Source organism: Cenococcum geophilum, assembly GCF_001692895.1.
Source record: "Cenococcum geophilum 1.58 unplaced genomic scaffold K441scaffold_6, whole genome shotgun sequence".
Taxonomy (NCBI): domain Eukaryota; kingdom Fungi; phylum Ascomycota; class Dothideomycetes; order Gloniales; family Gloniaceae; genus Cenococcum; species Cenococcum geophilum.
In genome coordinates this window covers 1493722-1508858 of record NW_027137564.1, presented here as the reverse complement: position 1 = coordinate 1508858, position 15137 = coordinate 1493722, and the positions used below count along the sequence as shown (strand labels likewise).

The window sequence follows — 15137 nt, the reverse complement described above, 5'->3', positions numbered from 1 at the left end:
GTTACGAATTGTGTTTTTTTCTTTGACACTTGGCCTGGCATGTGCGGTGGACCGTTGGTACGCGCACGTGTGGGCATACTGCTCCTTATCAATTCTCCACCAAGGGTCTAGGAGTCGTTTTGTTTTAAAAATCGAATTATATATATTTAATACCCAACGAATTCTCCACTAAGCTCGCCAAAAATCACTCTCACTACCGTATCTCAACCCTTTTATAACGTCCAGTTATTATAAATACTACGAGGTAGGAGCTCTTTAACTTCCCCATGTATTGCATCGATGTCGTAGTTATATTATATAAAATATTAGACATAGGCGTCTAAGAGCTTACGGGCGTCGTTTTAGCAGTAGCTTGGTTTTAAAATCCTATCGCAATCTTACCTTACTGCCATACCTTATATACTTCTCTAGGTGTAATTATCTCTAAAATACTACGAGACAAAAGCTCTTTATCTTCTCTATCGCCTCCACGTTATGGCGATATCGTAGCTCTATTTTATGAGAAATTAGATATAGGCAGTTAGTTAGTTTAAAATCTACGAAGATTCCGTTAACTTCTACGACGATATATCTCGCCTTTTAATAGGGCTGTAGTATGTATTTATAAAGATATAATTACTTGGGGGGTCTATTATGATAAGGAGCTGTATGCCCACACATGCGCGTAGTGCACGTACCAACGGTCCACCTGGGGTCTGCTTTATGAGATAATTGCCAGGCGATTCGTTGAGAGAAAACACGCCGACTCGCCTCGTAGCACCGCCCCTCCAGACCGAATGACTAAACGGATCAAAACAGAGGCCATGTTAACGTATGTGAAAAGTATCATAAAATCCACGTTGCCAATTCCATTCACCACTATGGCCTCACTAGAATATGGAAGCCACCCAATGGCTACCTGCATCAACAGACATCCGTAAATGCTTATCGCTACTCTGCCTTTGCAGTGCCTGTTCGTAGGCTATTTATGTTCGCGTCGTCTTTCCGTCTAGTGCGACATTTGGACCGCCTCTTTCAGCAACAAGAGTAGTTCTCCTGCTGCTCCTGTGTCACGACTTTGTGGTGGCAATTTGTAATACCTTCACGGAAGATTGCTCGCGTTTGCGACGAGACAGGACTGAAGCCTGTTCACGCGTTTTTGAGCCCAATATCTTCCGGCCTGATATTGAACCCACGTAGTAGCTCGTTCTCTATTGGCGCAACAATGTGTTCGCACACAGCCTGACGGAATGACTCGTCTTCCAAACTTGTTGATTGCTCTGGATCTTCGATAAAATTACAGTCTAGACACGCCTGAATCGCATTCCTATAGTCCACAAATAGATTGTCAACGGTCTCTTCGTATAGGCGTAGAGCCGTGGTCAAGTCTGTGTTGACATTCACAGTGCCATCTTCCGAAAGGTCGTCTGGACATCTTTGTGATTCAATGGTGGCGCAAATCTCGATCTCTAGGAGCAATATGCCTAACGCAAGGATGCTGGAATTTGGATGAAGCCTAAACATCTCATCGGGATCTTCTGCCGGTTCAGGCTCGCCGAACTGGATCGCCAGATACGGCCTTTTAAGGTCAAGAAAATCCTTAGCTTTGTAGAAAAAAGACACGTGCTTTTTACTCCATTCCTTGCTTAGCCATGGGCTATCGCAAAAATGTAGGAGGGAGTTGGCGAGTATGACAGCCAGAATTCTCCTTTCTCTTAATGTAAACTTCTTCTGGCCTCGAAGTAATTCATCAAGAGTAACGGCGGGCTCGGAGCCTATAATTGAATTTCTGTTCGGCGAAGATTTGGCTTGTGATAGAGCCTCGCCATCAAATTGGATATGTGGACAACATTTGTGGCTCTGTGCCTTCTTCATAACCTCGCATATTGTTCCTACGATATTTCCGGAGTTCAAAACAGGCTTGTCTAGCAGGGTACTAGTGGGTGTGGAAATCGAGCCAGGTATGGTTGATGATTCACTCTCAAATTTATCACACGAGGTAGGAGAAGCGGATGGGTTAGGGCTGAGGTCGACGAACCGAACCCCCGATGTCGCAGGAGGGGATCTTGTCATAGCACTTGGGTGTCAGAGCAGCTAGTATCCGGAAGGACGATTAAGGACTCACTTTCTCAATAGAATGCAGATCTCGCATTCCAACCACGCGTGAGACTTGACAGACATGAGCATATCAAAGTGCACTGCCTTGGATTGCTCGTGACCTGGGTGAAGATACTTCAGAAGACATAAGCGCGCCTCATGTGGCAGGGCGCAGGTGCATTTCCAGAGTCTTCCAAGCGTGGAGTAGAGATTGCGGAGTAATGGCCGAAGTTCGAAATGATCTAAGTGTCGGGCTCGGGGACGAGTCACTTCCTCGGTATCGTTGTCGGTGTCCACGGTCTGATTGAGCAAGCGTTCAAGCTTCTCATTCTTCTTCGAGATTTTGTCAAGAAGCCGATTTCGCCGGTCCTCTTTCACACTGAATCGTATCTCCTTCCCCAAATCGCTGAAGCTTCCACCGCTTCTGATGCTCTCCCGTAAGGAGACGAGCTTAGCATAACTGGTGGAGCGCTGAAAGGACAATGTGTGAGAAATGCCTGCTATAAAGCTATTTGGTGGGTGGTACATACGATATCTTCCCGTCTCAACTTGTTAGACTTGTCATTTACGAGCTTCTCCAGAAGTTTTAAGATGGCAGCCAGCGTCTCAGTGAAGGCCTCATAAGCGATGCCCAGCCTTGCTTGCAGCGCTTTGACCACTACGGGGTCGTTCCACAGCTCGGAGTTGTTATCATCCATCAGGCTATTCCTTTGCGCCTCTGGCAACGCGTAGAGGTCTTGGAAAAGCCTTCGAACGTTAAGATTGAGGATCGTCACTTCGTAGTGAAAATTTGTATAAAAGTCGGATTTCCTTTCGGCTCTTCTTCTTGGCTGGCAGATGCTGATAATAGGGTCGAAAACCTTGCTATGATCTGAGGCCGCCACGAATAGAGGAAGCACTGCGAGTATCAGACCAGCCACCTCTAGACCAGTCATTATGGTTGAGTATGGGATTTTTTTAATAGACGTAAAAGTTTGTATGGGGTGGTTAAGCAAGTAAAGAGACATCTAGGTGGGCGGAAGGATACTATATGTAGTACAGGCTGACAACAGATTCCCGTTGCCTAACAGCCTCATACTCTCACTCATCATAGCCTTGCACTGCCCATTCTAAACCTAGGCCAATCACACAGCTGCTAGATAATGGGGCAAACCTAGACACCCCTCAGGGTGGCATCGACCTGAAAATTTCATCTTCTGTCTCTACGCTCGCACTGAATTGTAGAAACAATGATGGAATATACGTCGATCTCGTTCGCCGCCCACCGCTGCGAAAAGACTTTTGACAAATGCCTACATAACACACCCCAAGGCCTTACGGATGAAAACAAGGCTGAACTGCTGGCTGGTCTCGATGATCAATCAGCCCGCTTCAACATTTGGGCTAGTAACCTAGGAGTCTTTGCGGCGGACCACGCCTCACTAGACTATCGCCTACGAGACAGTCAAACTGTGCAATCCCTTATGGTTGATCAACTTCGAATGCTGGAAACGTACCTTGAGGAATGTGAGTGCTCTTTTCCTAACCTTACGAATTAACACCATTGTCCGGCATTAACGGGACATCTGACTGGCCTCATATGTGACAGACAGTTCATGGCATACTGGCTATGATGATATGTCCTTAGCTTCGGATAGTCAAAGTGACAACAAGGATGAGGAAGATGACGAGGAAGATGGTGTGGAATCGTCTACAGTATCAAACTCATCACAGTCGACCGAAGATGCTATCCATCTGTCTCCTCGATTACGACAGTTGCAGATGATTCAGAAAGCTATTGATAGGCTAAACAGACTCTCAGTGGCTATCCGACGGCCTTCTATCTTTACTCAAAGTCAAAGAGCAGCTAGTTATATCGTCAAGGACGAAGACGGTAACGATACCATGGAGGCATTCGAAGCATACGCCTTGGCTATTACCAAACTCCGTTTCAAAGACTCTAGTCCTGAAATCCAGCATAGACTGAGTCAAGCCATCGCTCTTCGCAGAAGGAAATTTTTGTACCGCCAAAGACATCAGGAAAAGCTGAGAAAGAGATCATACAGCGGATCAAACGATAGAACCAGAATCACTCATTCTGCCAGTCAAACAGCGTTATCTGGAATGCTCAGCGCCAATCACTCCATCGTACCTACAGGAATAGAGAGGAGCTCCCCTGCGCAACGCGATGTCGCATCTGTTCAAATGTCGGGAACTGAGGCTTCCAAGTTCACAGAATCGAAATTCCTTCCCGATGCTAAATCCTCTATAGCTTCAACAGCAATATCAACTGCGAGCCTGAACGATGCTTTTAACATTCCTCCGGCCCCGAAGATTCCAAAGGGTTTGACAGAGTTTCAATGTCCATACTGTTGTGTTCTAGTCCCCGCTAAAGAGTCGCATGGAAAACGGTGGAGGTCTGCAACCCCCTTCCGTAAAGCCTGGTACGCTAGATTGACTAATTTGACCCTCATAAAAGGCAACACGTTCTCAAAGATCTTGAACCGTACGTCTGTCTGTTAGAGAAATGCGCGGAGCCACATCGACTGTTTCGCGATCGAACCACTTGGCTCACTCATATGCGAACGCATACCATTCAATGGCACTGTAATGCGCGTGGACACCACCCTGAGTTTTTCTCTTCTGAACAGGAATTTGAAGACCACATGCGATCAAGTCATAGGTTGTCATTTGCAGAAGCCCAGTTGCCAACTCTAAAGCGTAGAAGTGCGCGCCCAGCTCCTGTACTGTTTAGCTCATGTCCTTTATGTGGTGCTGTACCTTCCCAAGATGGTCATGCAAATAATCAAGACGATCAACCTTCAATCCGTTTCTCGGAACAGCAGTCCACTACCGCTGCATCTTACCGAATGCAAAACCATCTAGCATTACACCTACAATCTATCGCCTTGATTTCTCTTCCATGGCAAGACGATGTCGAGGAAGATTTCTCCAGCGATCGGCCAGAGATACGCAGGGCTGAAGACAGCCTGATATTCAGCAATTCCGAAATCACCCCCGGCGACGCATCAGCATATATCCCGTCGCTTGATCCTGACATACTTCCTACGTTCGAAGACAAAGGTGCAGGGCCAAACGATGCCAACACCTTGGATGAATGGGATTTCATGTCTCATGCCTCATATGAAGGGCATTACCTTGACCCTGTACTGCAAGCTTTCGTTCGCAGACTTAATGTAGATGCAATGCTAGCTGAGAGTAAATCAACCGAGCCAATTCTTCCATGTCATTATCTGCCCTCATTCCCTCAGAACGAGGATTTTTTTGGCCGCGTGTCGGTGTTGAAAACACTTAAAGAGGCTTTTTGCCATTCTACTGACAGGGCGGACATGTCTACATCCTCGGCTAGCAAGCTGGAAACTTTTATTCTCCATGGACCAGGTGGAGTGGGGAAAACACAAGTTGCCGCTGAGTTTATATACAGATACAGAGAAGCCTTTGACGCAGTATTCTGGATTCACGCGGACCAAAGATCCAAGCTAGTAAAAGATATTAATCGTAGTGTAATCAAACTGGGTTTGGTTACGGAGACGTCTGCCGACGCCAGGGACCACATGTTCACCAAAGAGCTCTTCATGACATGGCTCGCGAATCCGGTGAGAAGTTCTCAGAACGATTCGACGAAAGCATCCTGGCTTCTTGTTTTTGACCATGTCGTTGATCCTGACATACTCAACGAATTCTGGCCGGTTGAATGTACCGCCGGCTCCATTTTGATTACTAGCCGCACGCCTATGCCATGGGGCTCTTCTGCTTATCCCACAGCAGAACTTGGACCTTTCACTCCTGAAGAATCCGCTCAGTTTCTTCATAACCTAACTGGTAGGGGAAGTTCGGTAGCTGAACAGCAATGCGCTAGAATTCTAGGTCAAAGACTGGGCGGTATGCCTATGACCCTCACACAGCTGGCCGGAATTATCGTACAGGAAGACTGGACATTTACGGAATTTACTCATGCACACGATGAGAGGGAAAGCAAGCGAGCCATTATGAAACTTCAGCTCGATGCTGTACCTGAACTTGCAGGAAGCGAACATTTCTCATCCGAATGGGCTATGGAAAGTCTCGAACAAAGCAGAGCGTTACTGGACGTATTATCTATGCTAGACGCTGACGATATACCCGAGCGTATCCTCACTGCTGATCCCAAAAATGTCACCGTCGATGGGTATCCTAGTTCGTTTTCAGCTTACGAGGCTGCCCGATCTGAGTTGCTCGAGTATTCTCTGATCAGTCGTGTTGGTGCATCCAACAAAATCCTGATGCATCGAATTGTTCAAGACGCCGCGAGAAGAAACATGAGCCCAGCCTACTTCCGTTCAGTGCTCAATACTTGTGTCATGCTAATATCCGAAGCTTGGCCATTCTTGCCATTGGACTGGAGGCACTCAGTTGCCAGGTGGCCGATCTGCGAAGAACTATTCCCGCATATAATACGCCTGCGAGAGTTTAGAAAATATATCCCGGTATCTGTCGAGGACATAAAGGGAGCTTACGCGTTCGCGAGGCTTGCAACGAATTCTGGGTGGTGAGTAAGTATGAAAGTTGCAAAAACAGGTGCTAACGGATTCAGGTATTCCTTTGAACGCGGAAGGACCTTCGAATGTGAAGAATTCTGCAACATGGCGCAGTCGATTTGCGACTCACTCAAGAAATTCTACCCTCTTCCAGCATTTATACCGCACCAAGGTAGTCCTACTGAAGAGGAGATCGATTCAACAATAGCGGAGATATACTACAATAGGGGTAATGTCGCTGCCGAGACGAACAGACCTGCAGATGCATTTGAGAATCATTCCATATTCAACTCTATGATGTTGAAGCAGCTTGGTAATGGGCCTCAAGGGACCGACATGCGCCTCGGGATTTCTCTAAATGAGCTTGGTATAGCACATATGCTGAGAAATGACTACTATAAAGGCGAAGACTGTTTTCTCCAGTCAATTGACACAATGCAGAGACTCGACAGTTACGTTAGCCATCAAATATCATTGCCGATGGTCAATCTTGGCCTGACGTACTGGCTAACAGATCGCCATGAAGAAGCAGTCAAAGTGCTGGAACAAGGGCTCTCAGATAGAGAGGCAGCGTTTGGTATTAATGATCGTGAATCATTTATGTAAGCGATCTTAAAACCCTTTGAAAGGGGACCACGAAGCTGACTATGCAGAACCGGACGGCTACTTTATGCACTTGGGAACGTCAAAAACTCACAAGGCTTGCCTGATGAAAGCTTCGAGTACCATCAAAGAGCACTTGAGCATTACAGGTTTACCCTTGGAAAGGGTCAACATCGCACTGCAGACGCTTGCGTCAAGGTTTCAGACCATTATGTTCGTATGGGTCGGCTTGAGAGCGCCATGTATGTGTAACTAAATTGTCTATGCCTTGTATACGGCGACTGACTGTTTCCCCTAGGGAGCTTTTGGACCAGGCGTTAAAGGTCTACGGACATAACTACGACTACAGACCAGAGAAAGCCCGCGCTCAGTACAAGAGAAGCTGTGTACTGAGATTGTTACACAGAGTGACGGAAGCAGACGATGAAGCGCTCGAGAGTCTCAATCATTATAGAGCGTTATGTCCGAATGATACACGATGTCTGGATTCGCTTTCTCATAGTGATTTTGATAAACTTGTCGTATTTTGGTCAAAATGAAGATTTTTTATGCTCAAATGCGGACCACCAAAATTTAAAATACATTTCCTTAGATAGCCAGAATAGAACAGAAGGTCCTGCTGTCGACGAAGCGCCCGTGTGGACCTTGGGTCACCAACGTCCTTTATACGTTGAGAAGCATCGGGAGTGCCGAAATTGCATTAAACTCAAAAGAGTATCAGGAAGATGGATACCAAGGGATGCAGCGATCCCATCAATCTGCAGACGTACTTTGAGTGCTCTCGCGGATCATTATTGCACAGCTCATGGATCATTGGCCGCCATCAAGTCGACGTTACTGGCTTCGCAACAACGATAAAGTGATTAACGTTGGAGGTTGAAAGCGGTAATTTCTCTAATTCGAAATGTAAGAGTAGAATCTTAAATCTGCATTAAATGTAATAGACTAGAGAAATATCTGTGCCTTAATATGAACTCCTGAGTCAGATGAAACATCTTTACACGATGTAAGACAACTTTAGGCGATGTCCGGGCCAGGAATTAGCCAGCCAAATTCTAAGCGACCAGCTGATCCAAAATGCTGGTCAATCAAAGAGGCCGGCTCGATGAGGGGAGCCTGGCTGTGCGGGTGCGTACAGGCGGCCAGATTCGGTTTTCTGATCCATGATTACTAATGCAAGTCACGTTCCATACGAATCCACGACTTATTCGTAAGATTTTGGTGATGATAGCGTCGCGATTTGGGCTTATTAGTTACCCCGCTTGTTATCAGATCCCAACAACAGCGGACAACGCCTGAAATTCTTTGCCGAAGCCCTCCATTGCCTTTGGGAGAACCCGGCAGCGGAGTAAGTGGAAGTACTCTTCCATTCCAGTCCACGCCGGCATCAACGATCAAGCCGTAACGCTGTTGCTAGACACTAACTAGTTGAATCTTCCATGGAAATCTCCCAACCAAATAATGCGCCGCGATGCGATACTTCAGCAAATCTTTCATATCTTGTTCGTGACAAGAAGCACGATGAAGAAAAGCCATACAGGCTCCGTTATGACCCTGGCGAAGACCTACCGCGTACAAATTGCGTAACGAAGCCACAAAAAGACATTCGTATCCATGATTTTCGAGGTCAGGAGCAGTTGTTCTCCTTAGAGAACCACGGCTTCACTGTCGCGAAGCTTGAGCCTAAATTGTCACTCAATGAATTCTATGATAGCTCGAAAGTAAAGGATGTTTACTACGAGCAGCTGAAAGATCTTCTAAAAGATCTCTTTCGGGCAAAGAAGGTTGAGATACTGGAACACGTTGTGCGCATGAACACAATCAACCAGTGTCCCAAAAAACTGAACTTATAAACAGATCCGGAAACGTTATCCTGGATTCCCCATATCAACAGGAGAGGACTACGAGCACCAGCTACCAACATCGATAGTACACACAGGTGCGGGCTTTGCTCTTTTCTAAATCTAGAACTAAAATAGACAGATTTTACTCCCGAGGCTGCACTTGAGGCTAGTGAACTCGTCCTCCACATTGACCCTGCAGATTATGGTCGTGTGCAATGCCTCAAGTATGTCAAGAGCACAACTCTAAAATGGATCAAGCTGACCGACAGGAAGTTTGTGGAAGCCGTTGCGCGGGCCATTGACAGACTGGCCACTGGCTCTCTGTGATGCGCAAACTGTCGACAAACAGCGGGACTTCGTTGCTTCAGATGTCGTGACGAGAACTGGCTTCACCGAGAACTTTCAGTGCTACTATAATCCTGACCACAGGTGGTACTACCTCAACAATCAACTGGCTTCAGAAGTCATCATTTTCCGGCAAACTGATACGGAGGAGAGGTATGCAATAGGTGAGCGGTCTTTTACCAAGGGCAGTAGCTGGGTTAAATTTACTGATTCATTCGGGAAGGCGTACCACACGCTAGCTTCTACAACCCGAAAGCCAGGGTTGATGAGAAACCGCGGGAGAGCATTGAAGCTAGGGCGTTTGTGTATTACTGATGCTATTATTCCCATAAATGACATATCTACAATTTGGCCCCTCTATCCTACGTTTATATGCGTTGATTTAGTGTGTAGGGAAATGATCCTGAACATCCCAGGTATGTAAGCTTATTTAGTGACTGTGCATATTTACATCCACAAATCCATTTAAAACAATAGTTTCGCGGTGCAGAGATTTCTAGTTCTCTCCTGAAATTTCATGAAATATTTATGAAAATACCCCGGTAGCAGTTCACGCCATTTGCGATATGGTTATCTTCCTTCCCATCAACTATTGACCCTTTTGCCCCACTCGCTTTGGTGGAGCACTAGCAGTTCCTTCCAGGTGGATAATCTCCCCTTTCTTGAAGCCATGAGAGTCGCCAGCTTGAATTGCAGTGTTTGGGGGCCAGTGAGCCTTCCAAGGTTGCGACTTAGTAGCGTGGTCGCTTGCTTGAATGGTTGTGGGCGGAGAGGTCTCGCTTGGCATTGTCTTCAGAGGAATCAGTATTGCATAGAGAATTGGGCTTGATGGCCTTTTGCGCATTAGATGGACTCACGAGTGTTTCTGTGCAGAATCCGGGGTATAATCGTAGTTGATGGCGATTTCTTTGCAGAGATATTATACAGGTACTAATGGCCTGGTAGGATTGTGGTGCGTATATATCGATCGAAATAGTATGTGCTGGGACATGCGGCGGTGATGGTCCTGCAGTATTTCGCCACTGACGGAATCTGCGTTTTGAGAGTTGAGCGCGGGGCACTGCACGTGCCTAAAATTTGGGCCTGATTAGGAAACCGGTTGTACCCGGAAGCGCACGCTGCCCCGCTCATGCATAACTCGGCTATTCCGAAGCAAGAAGCTAGTGCTTGTCCCGCGGCATTACTTTGAAGTTATGTTTGATTAGATTTAATTCCTGGAAGCCTAAATTTCGATGCTCTCTTAATAGGAAATATTCAAGGAATATTCAAGGAAATAACTCACTGCGTCATGCTTACAAGATCATAAATAAGAGTAATAGTTCTGGCCTTTCACCCATGCGACCTCTTCATATCTGGACTTTGCTATTGAACATTTCTATCCACCGGAATGTACCATCTTCCTCACATGATAGCACTAAGCTAGTGTAAAAATAAACAGCTTTAGGATTTTAAATACATTCCTGACTCCAGGCTCAAGGCAAACGGCTTCGACTGATGAATATCCGGGTCAATCTCGTCATCAGGATATGCTTGCAGTGATGTGTTTTTTTGGCGCTTGCGTTGGACCGAGCGCCGATCATTGATCGTCGTCCACCAGATTAAGACTAGATTAGGGGTATCTTGGCCTTGTATATAGTCTCTCTTTCTTCATAGATCAATCTACGCACGAGTTCGTTCCTGACCTAGTATTTCCGTTCGACATGAACCTTCACCATGCCGCTCTGGACTCTTCCGCATTGATATCAGAATTGAAAAATGGCAAAATGTATGAAGCCGAGAGAGCTAATAAGGCCTTGTTACGTTTTGCCAAGCTAGCGCAAGAGTGGCTTGGTTTGATAGTGTTGATTGTTATGGCTAATCGCAATGGGAAGAGCAAAAAAGCAGCGATGGGATTAAGTGAGTTAGAGGAACATACATTAAATAGAGTAGCATACATATGTGCATCGGAGAGCTGTGGCAATCATGGCGTTCGAGCTGTTAGTATAGCTATGAAAGCCCCTTTTCCTATATTTGTGGTTGGGTTTCCTGATATCTTTTCACCTCATGACTCTATGGCAAGGCTCTCTTGGCGGTGTCAGCAATACGGCCAACACGCAGATTTTAGAGTCGGATTTTGACCTGCCTAATACTTTGCAACTTTCATGAATTCGTCAATTCTCATAGTAATCCAGTTTTGAACTTCCGCTTCAAGAACTGAGGAGGCGGACAACTCTTCCTGATTTTTGGGAGAGCAGTTCCGTACAGGTGTAGCGGCCCCAACCGCCTAGTCATTTGGGCGAGAGCCTAGCTAAGACAGGCGCTGATTGGCATGAGTGCATTTGCAGCGTTCGACGTACCGTCACTTTCACTAATTCAAATATTCGGTCAGTCATAGACAGCACAAAAGTTCCATATGTAGAAAAGGCCGGTATTAAGGCTGGCAAGAGGCCACGGGGAACTTATTCCTTTGAAGGATTACCAATTCAACACTGCGTAGACACTTGCCCATATTAGGACCATAGCGTTGGTCATTGCTCTGCCCTACTTCTCGCGACTGCGGTTGAAGCCACGATTGAATGTCTTGGGTACTCCGGTCAGGCCCCTGTGGTAGCCCTCCCCATCACTTCCATTGCCTGGCAATAATGTCAACAGGGCGTTCTGGCGAGAAGTATTTTCGTTTCACGCGGGCGTCTCGTCTACGTTTTAAGATTTTTATTTTATATTTAACTTAACGAGCCCGTTAGTCTTGAAGATTTGGAGTAGTAATAAATCCGCGAGAACCGAAAGCTTCTACCAGTTTAGGAGAATGTTTCCACAGGGGTTTCTAAATGAAATCTAATATTAGTCAATGAGTATTTCAGTCGATACTGCTCAACGTTAAATTTCTCTCCGCCTCTCGCTAGGTCTAAGATATAGTCAGACCGTAAAGTATGTCGAGACTGAGGTTATTTACACTCTGTCTGAGGCTGAGATCGGCTTCTTTCTCTTTCCTGGGCCTCTTCCTGCGCCCACATGGCGCTCGAAATGTTGTATCATATTTCTGTTTTATGGCAAGCAAATTTAATAAAAGGTATTTGGCGGATTTTAGGAGAGAACGAGGTAAATCCGTAACATTACATTCCTCCGGCTAGGCCGAAGACGCTGAGGGCCTTGCCGCTCCTGGAGTCCTCACGGACCTGGTGGCGGTGTGATTCTAGAACGTCTTGCAGTATCCACCACGACATCTAGTCTCCATCCTTTTGCAATGGACAATGTACTAGTATTTTGCATACTCAACCAATGCCGTGAAGAGGTTTTGGTGTTCTTGAGCTTTGGACGGCTAGCGTGGGCTCGTGTGGGCTCGCGTGCCTACCGAGACCTCGGAGGCGAGGCCGAGGGCGAAGCTGGCCTCAGCGCGCCCGTGCGACCTAAACCAATACCCAGTTAAGCTGCATTTCCCTCTTGTGCCTTTCCCATTCCGCGCCATGTAGCGAACCCCCTTTCGCTACCTGAGTAGCTCATCGATAGTTTTGTCAACGCCTCGCCTAAAAAGAACAACAATGACCCGCAAAAGTGGATGTCTTAGGGTCAGTAATTCTTCCACAAACATAAAAACCTTTCTCTGTGGCGCATGCCTGGCCTATTATGGATGTAACTTTTTCGGGGCGAAGAACGCCTTCCGGAACGCTGTTAAATTAATGGCTTTACTCATAGCGTTCGAGAAGCTCAATATAAAAGCTGGAGGGTTGTACGAATTTTGTCCACACGCTCGCCCTTGCGAACGCTCACACTCCCTGCGGTCTTTACATTTAATTTGTTAATATTACCCCACACTCTTTTGGCTTTGTTGTTAAACATACTGAAAATGGTTCTAATCACGAATTTCGGCATTTCCATAGCCCTGTCGTTACTGAGTTTCGGCATTAATACTGCAAATGCCGCCAATACTTCTGACATTCATCAAATTTTCCCCGATCTAGGGACGCTCCCTAGCCAGGGAGATTATACAGTCGCTTACATAGACCCGAAAACCAACCAGCTCGTCAATGATGAAGTAAAGGGCAATTCCAAGAGGGCGGCTGAGAAACGTGGACGTATGTTGACCCACCTTTTCGCCTGGGAGACTTTTGATATGATGCTCGGCAAGTCGAACGACTGCCAATGAATCTCCATTGACGTTTAAATAGAGTCTTACGATAACGACCGCCTCGTTTCCCTTCTACGCGGTCACAATGCCTATGGCTTCTGCAGATCCTACTGCCCTGACGAATATGCGACACCCAAACCCATCACGAAAACCGCAAGCGTCACGAAGACTGCAACGGCGTCTAAGACGACCACTATCTGCGCCTCCGGTTGCCTTCCCACAACGACCACACTGACCGTTACTGGCGATCCCCTCCCAGCCTCGACGTTCACAGAGACGTCCACCATTACGGATACGGAAACTTCCACGATCGAGGCTGACACAGTGACTGACACTGTTAGCACTACGGAGACCGCTACGAGCACCGAAAGTACTACCATCACGGTCACCACAATTCTCTCGTTCGGATCGAGTACCTCGTCCAGTACCTATTCGAGTGCCACTCCCTTCGCCCCTCGTGGACTCAACTACCCCTCTTATCTCCGTGGCTACACCAGTAACCAGATCGTCGCCGCCTGCAAGAAGCTCGTCCCACCGCCACAGCCCAGAACCACGACTGTAACACGTGCAGCGACAGTTACTACCACAAAAACACGTACTATCACAAGCCTCCCGGCCACCATCACTGCGGTTGAGACAAGCACGCCTCCCGCCAGCACAATCACTGCTTCTACTAACAGCACCACAACCACTACCGTTTTTACTACAACCACCCCCATTACGACCACTACAACGACCATCTCTACTACAATTACAACAACGACCGCGTCCACAGCTATCACAAGTGTCTGCCCATCCGCGACATCTGGTATCTCTGGCATTGCCGTGAGCCCGCCCGGCCGGCTGCGATCCGGCGGCAACACCCTAGACCAAGCTGCTTGCTGTACTTTCTGCTACACTACTGTTGGATGCAATGGCTGGGCCTTTCTCGGGCCCAACTTCTGCTTCGCCTCGTTCGGGTCTCCGCCCAACAGTGCGCCCATCTCCAGCCAGTGTCCAAATGGACTTGGTACTTACGTATTGGGGACTGGCGGCCCAGCTGATCTGGCTGGAGGGGCTGGACCTTGTGCGGCTTAGTCGTTTCAAAGTTACGTAGATCAAGATTGTCAAGGACGAGAAGGAATAGGGTTTCAGGGGTCTGTTATATTAACAAATCCCGCCACAGCGAGCACGCTTGGCTTTATGCAAATAGATAAGTATGCGGTAGAGTAATCGAGTTACTTTTCTATTCAATATTGTCTTTGACGTAACATAGGTAGCCAGGCCTTGGAATGAGTCTAACTTTGGCGAGAGTTTCCGCATAATAGACCGGGTAGAATTTTAATCCGAAAGCATCTGCCCTATCTCTGGATCGGAGATCCACATTGAAGATCTTACAGTAAAAGTTGAGCGAGAGGGGCTGCGTAGTCTCAAGTGATATAGTTTACGATGGAAAGCTATAGCTTAAAGGATTTGCGTACCTATCTTCCAATGAAGAAATTCAGCCTAAGGAGACTTGGATCGGTAATCCTGGTAACGCCACGAGGTAGCGTGGGTGCTCAGAACCCTTGACGTGGTGTAACGTCTTAGCGACAGCCACCCACCCGAGACAGTGCACGGGCCTCCTACGAAAATCAAAATCAAAACATTAATTTGATATCAAAATCG

The 15137-nt window shown here is 47.0% G+C and overlaps 4 protein-coding genes across 4 annotated transcripts; 3 read left to right on the top strand and 1 right to left on the bottom strand.

Annotated features, from left to right (window-relative positions):
* Nucleotides 1-1128: 1128 nt before the first annotated feature.
* On the bottom strand, nucleotides 1129-3011 carry K441DRAFT_693383 (uncharacterized protein; the record flags this gene model as incomplete). Its single annotated transcript, XM_067652648.1, has 3 exons — nucleotides 1129-2056; nucleotides 2105-2547; nucleotides 2607-3011. 3 exons carry the CDS (start codon nucleotides 3009-3011, stop codon nucleotides 1129-1131), a joined length of 1776 nt encoding a protein of 591 aa, XP_067508099.1.
* A 2250-nt stretch (nucleotides 3012-5261) lies between these two features.
* K441DRAFT_684665 (TPR-like protein) lies at nucleotides 5262-7735 on the top strand (the record flags this gene model as incomplete). Its single annotated transcript, XM_067651805.1, has 4 exons — nucleotides 5262-6604; nucleotides 6650-7195; nucleotides 7247-7438; nucleotides 7495-7735. 4 exons carry the CDS (start codon nucleotides 5262-5264, stop codon nucleotides 7733-7735), a joined length of 2322 nt encoding a protein of 773 aa, XP_067508098.1.
* Nucleotides 7736-8635: 900 nt separating this feature from the next.
* Nucleotides 8636-9700, top strand: K441DRAFT_542797 (uncharacterized protein; the record flags this gene model as incomplete). Its single annotated transcript, XM_067642709.1, has 5 exons — nucleotides 8636-9001; nucleotides 9054-9135; nucleotides 9180-9264; nucleotides 9314-9549; nucleotides 9609-9700. 5 exons carry the CDS (start codon nucleotides 8636-8638, stop codon nucleotides 9698-9700), a joined length of 861 nt encoding a protein of 286 aa, XP_067508097.1.
* Nucleotides 9701-12972: 3272 nt separating this feature from the next.
* On the top strand, nucleotides 12973-14927 carry K441DRAFT_693380 (uncharacterized protein). Its single transcript, XM_067652647.1, has 2 exons — nucleotides 12973-13437; nucleotides 13531-14927. The coding sequence occupies exons 1-2, from the start codon at nucleotides 13209-13211 to the stop codon at nucleotides 14565-14567; spliced, it is 1266 nt and encodes a 421-aa protein (XP_067508096.1). The 5' UTR covers nucleotides 12973-13208; the 3' UTR covers nucleotides 14568-14927.
* Nucleotides 14928-15137: the final 210 nt, after the last annotated feature.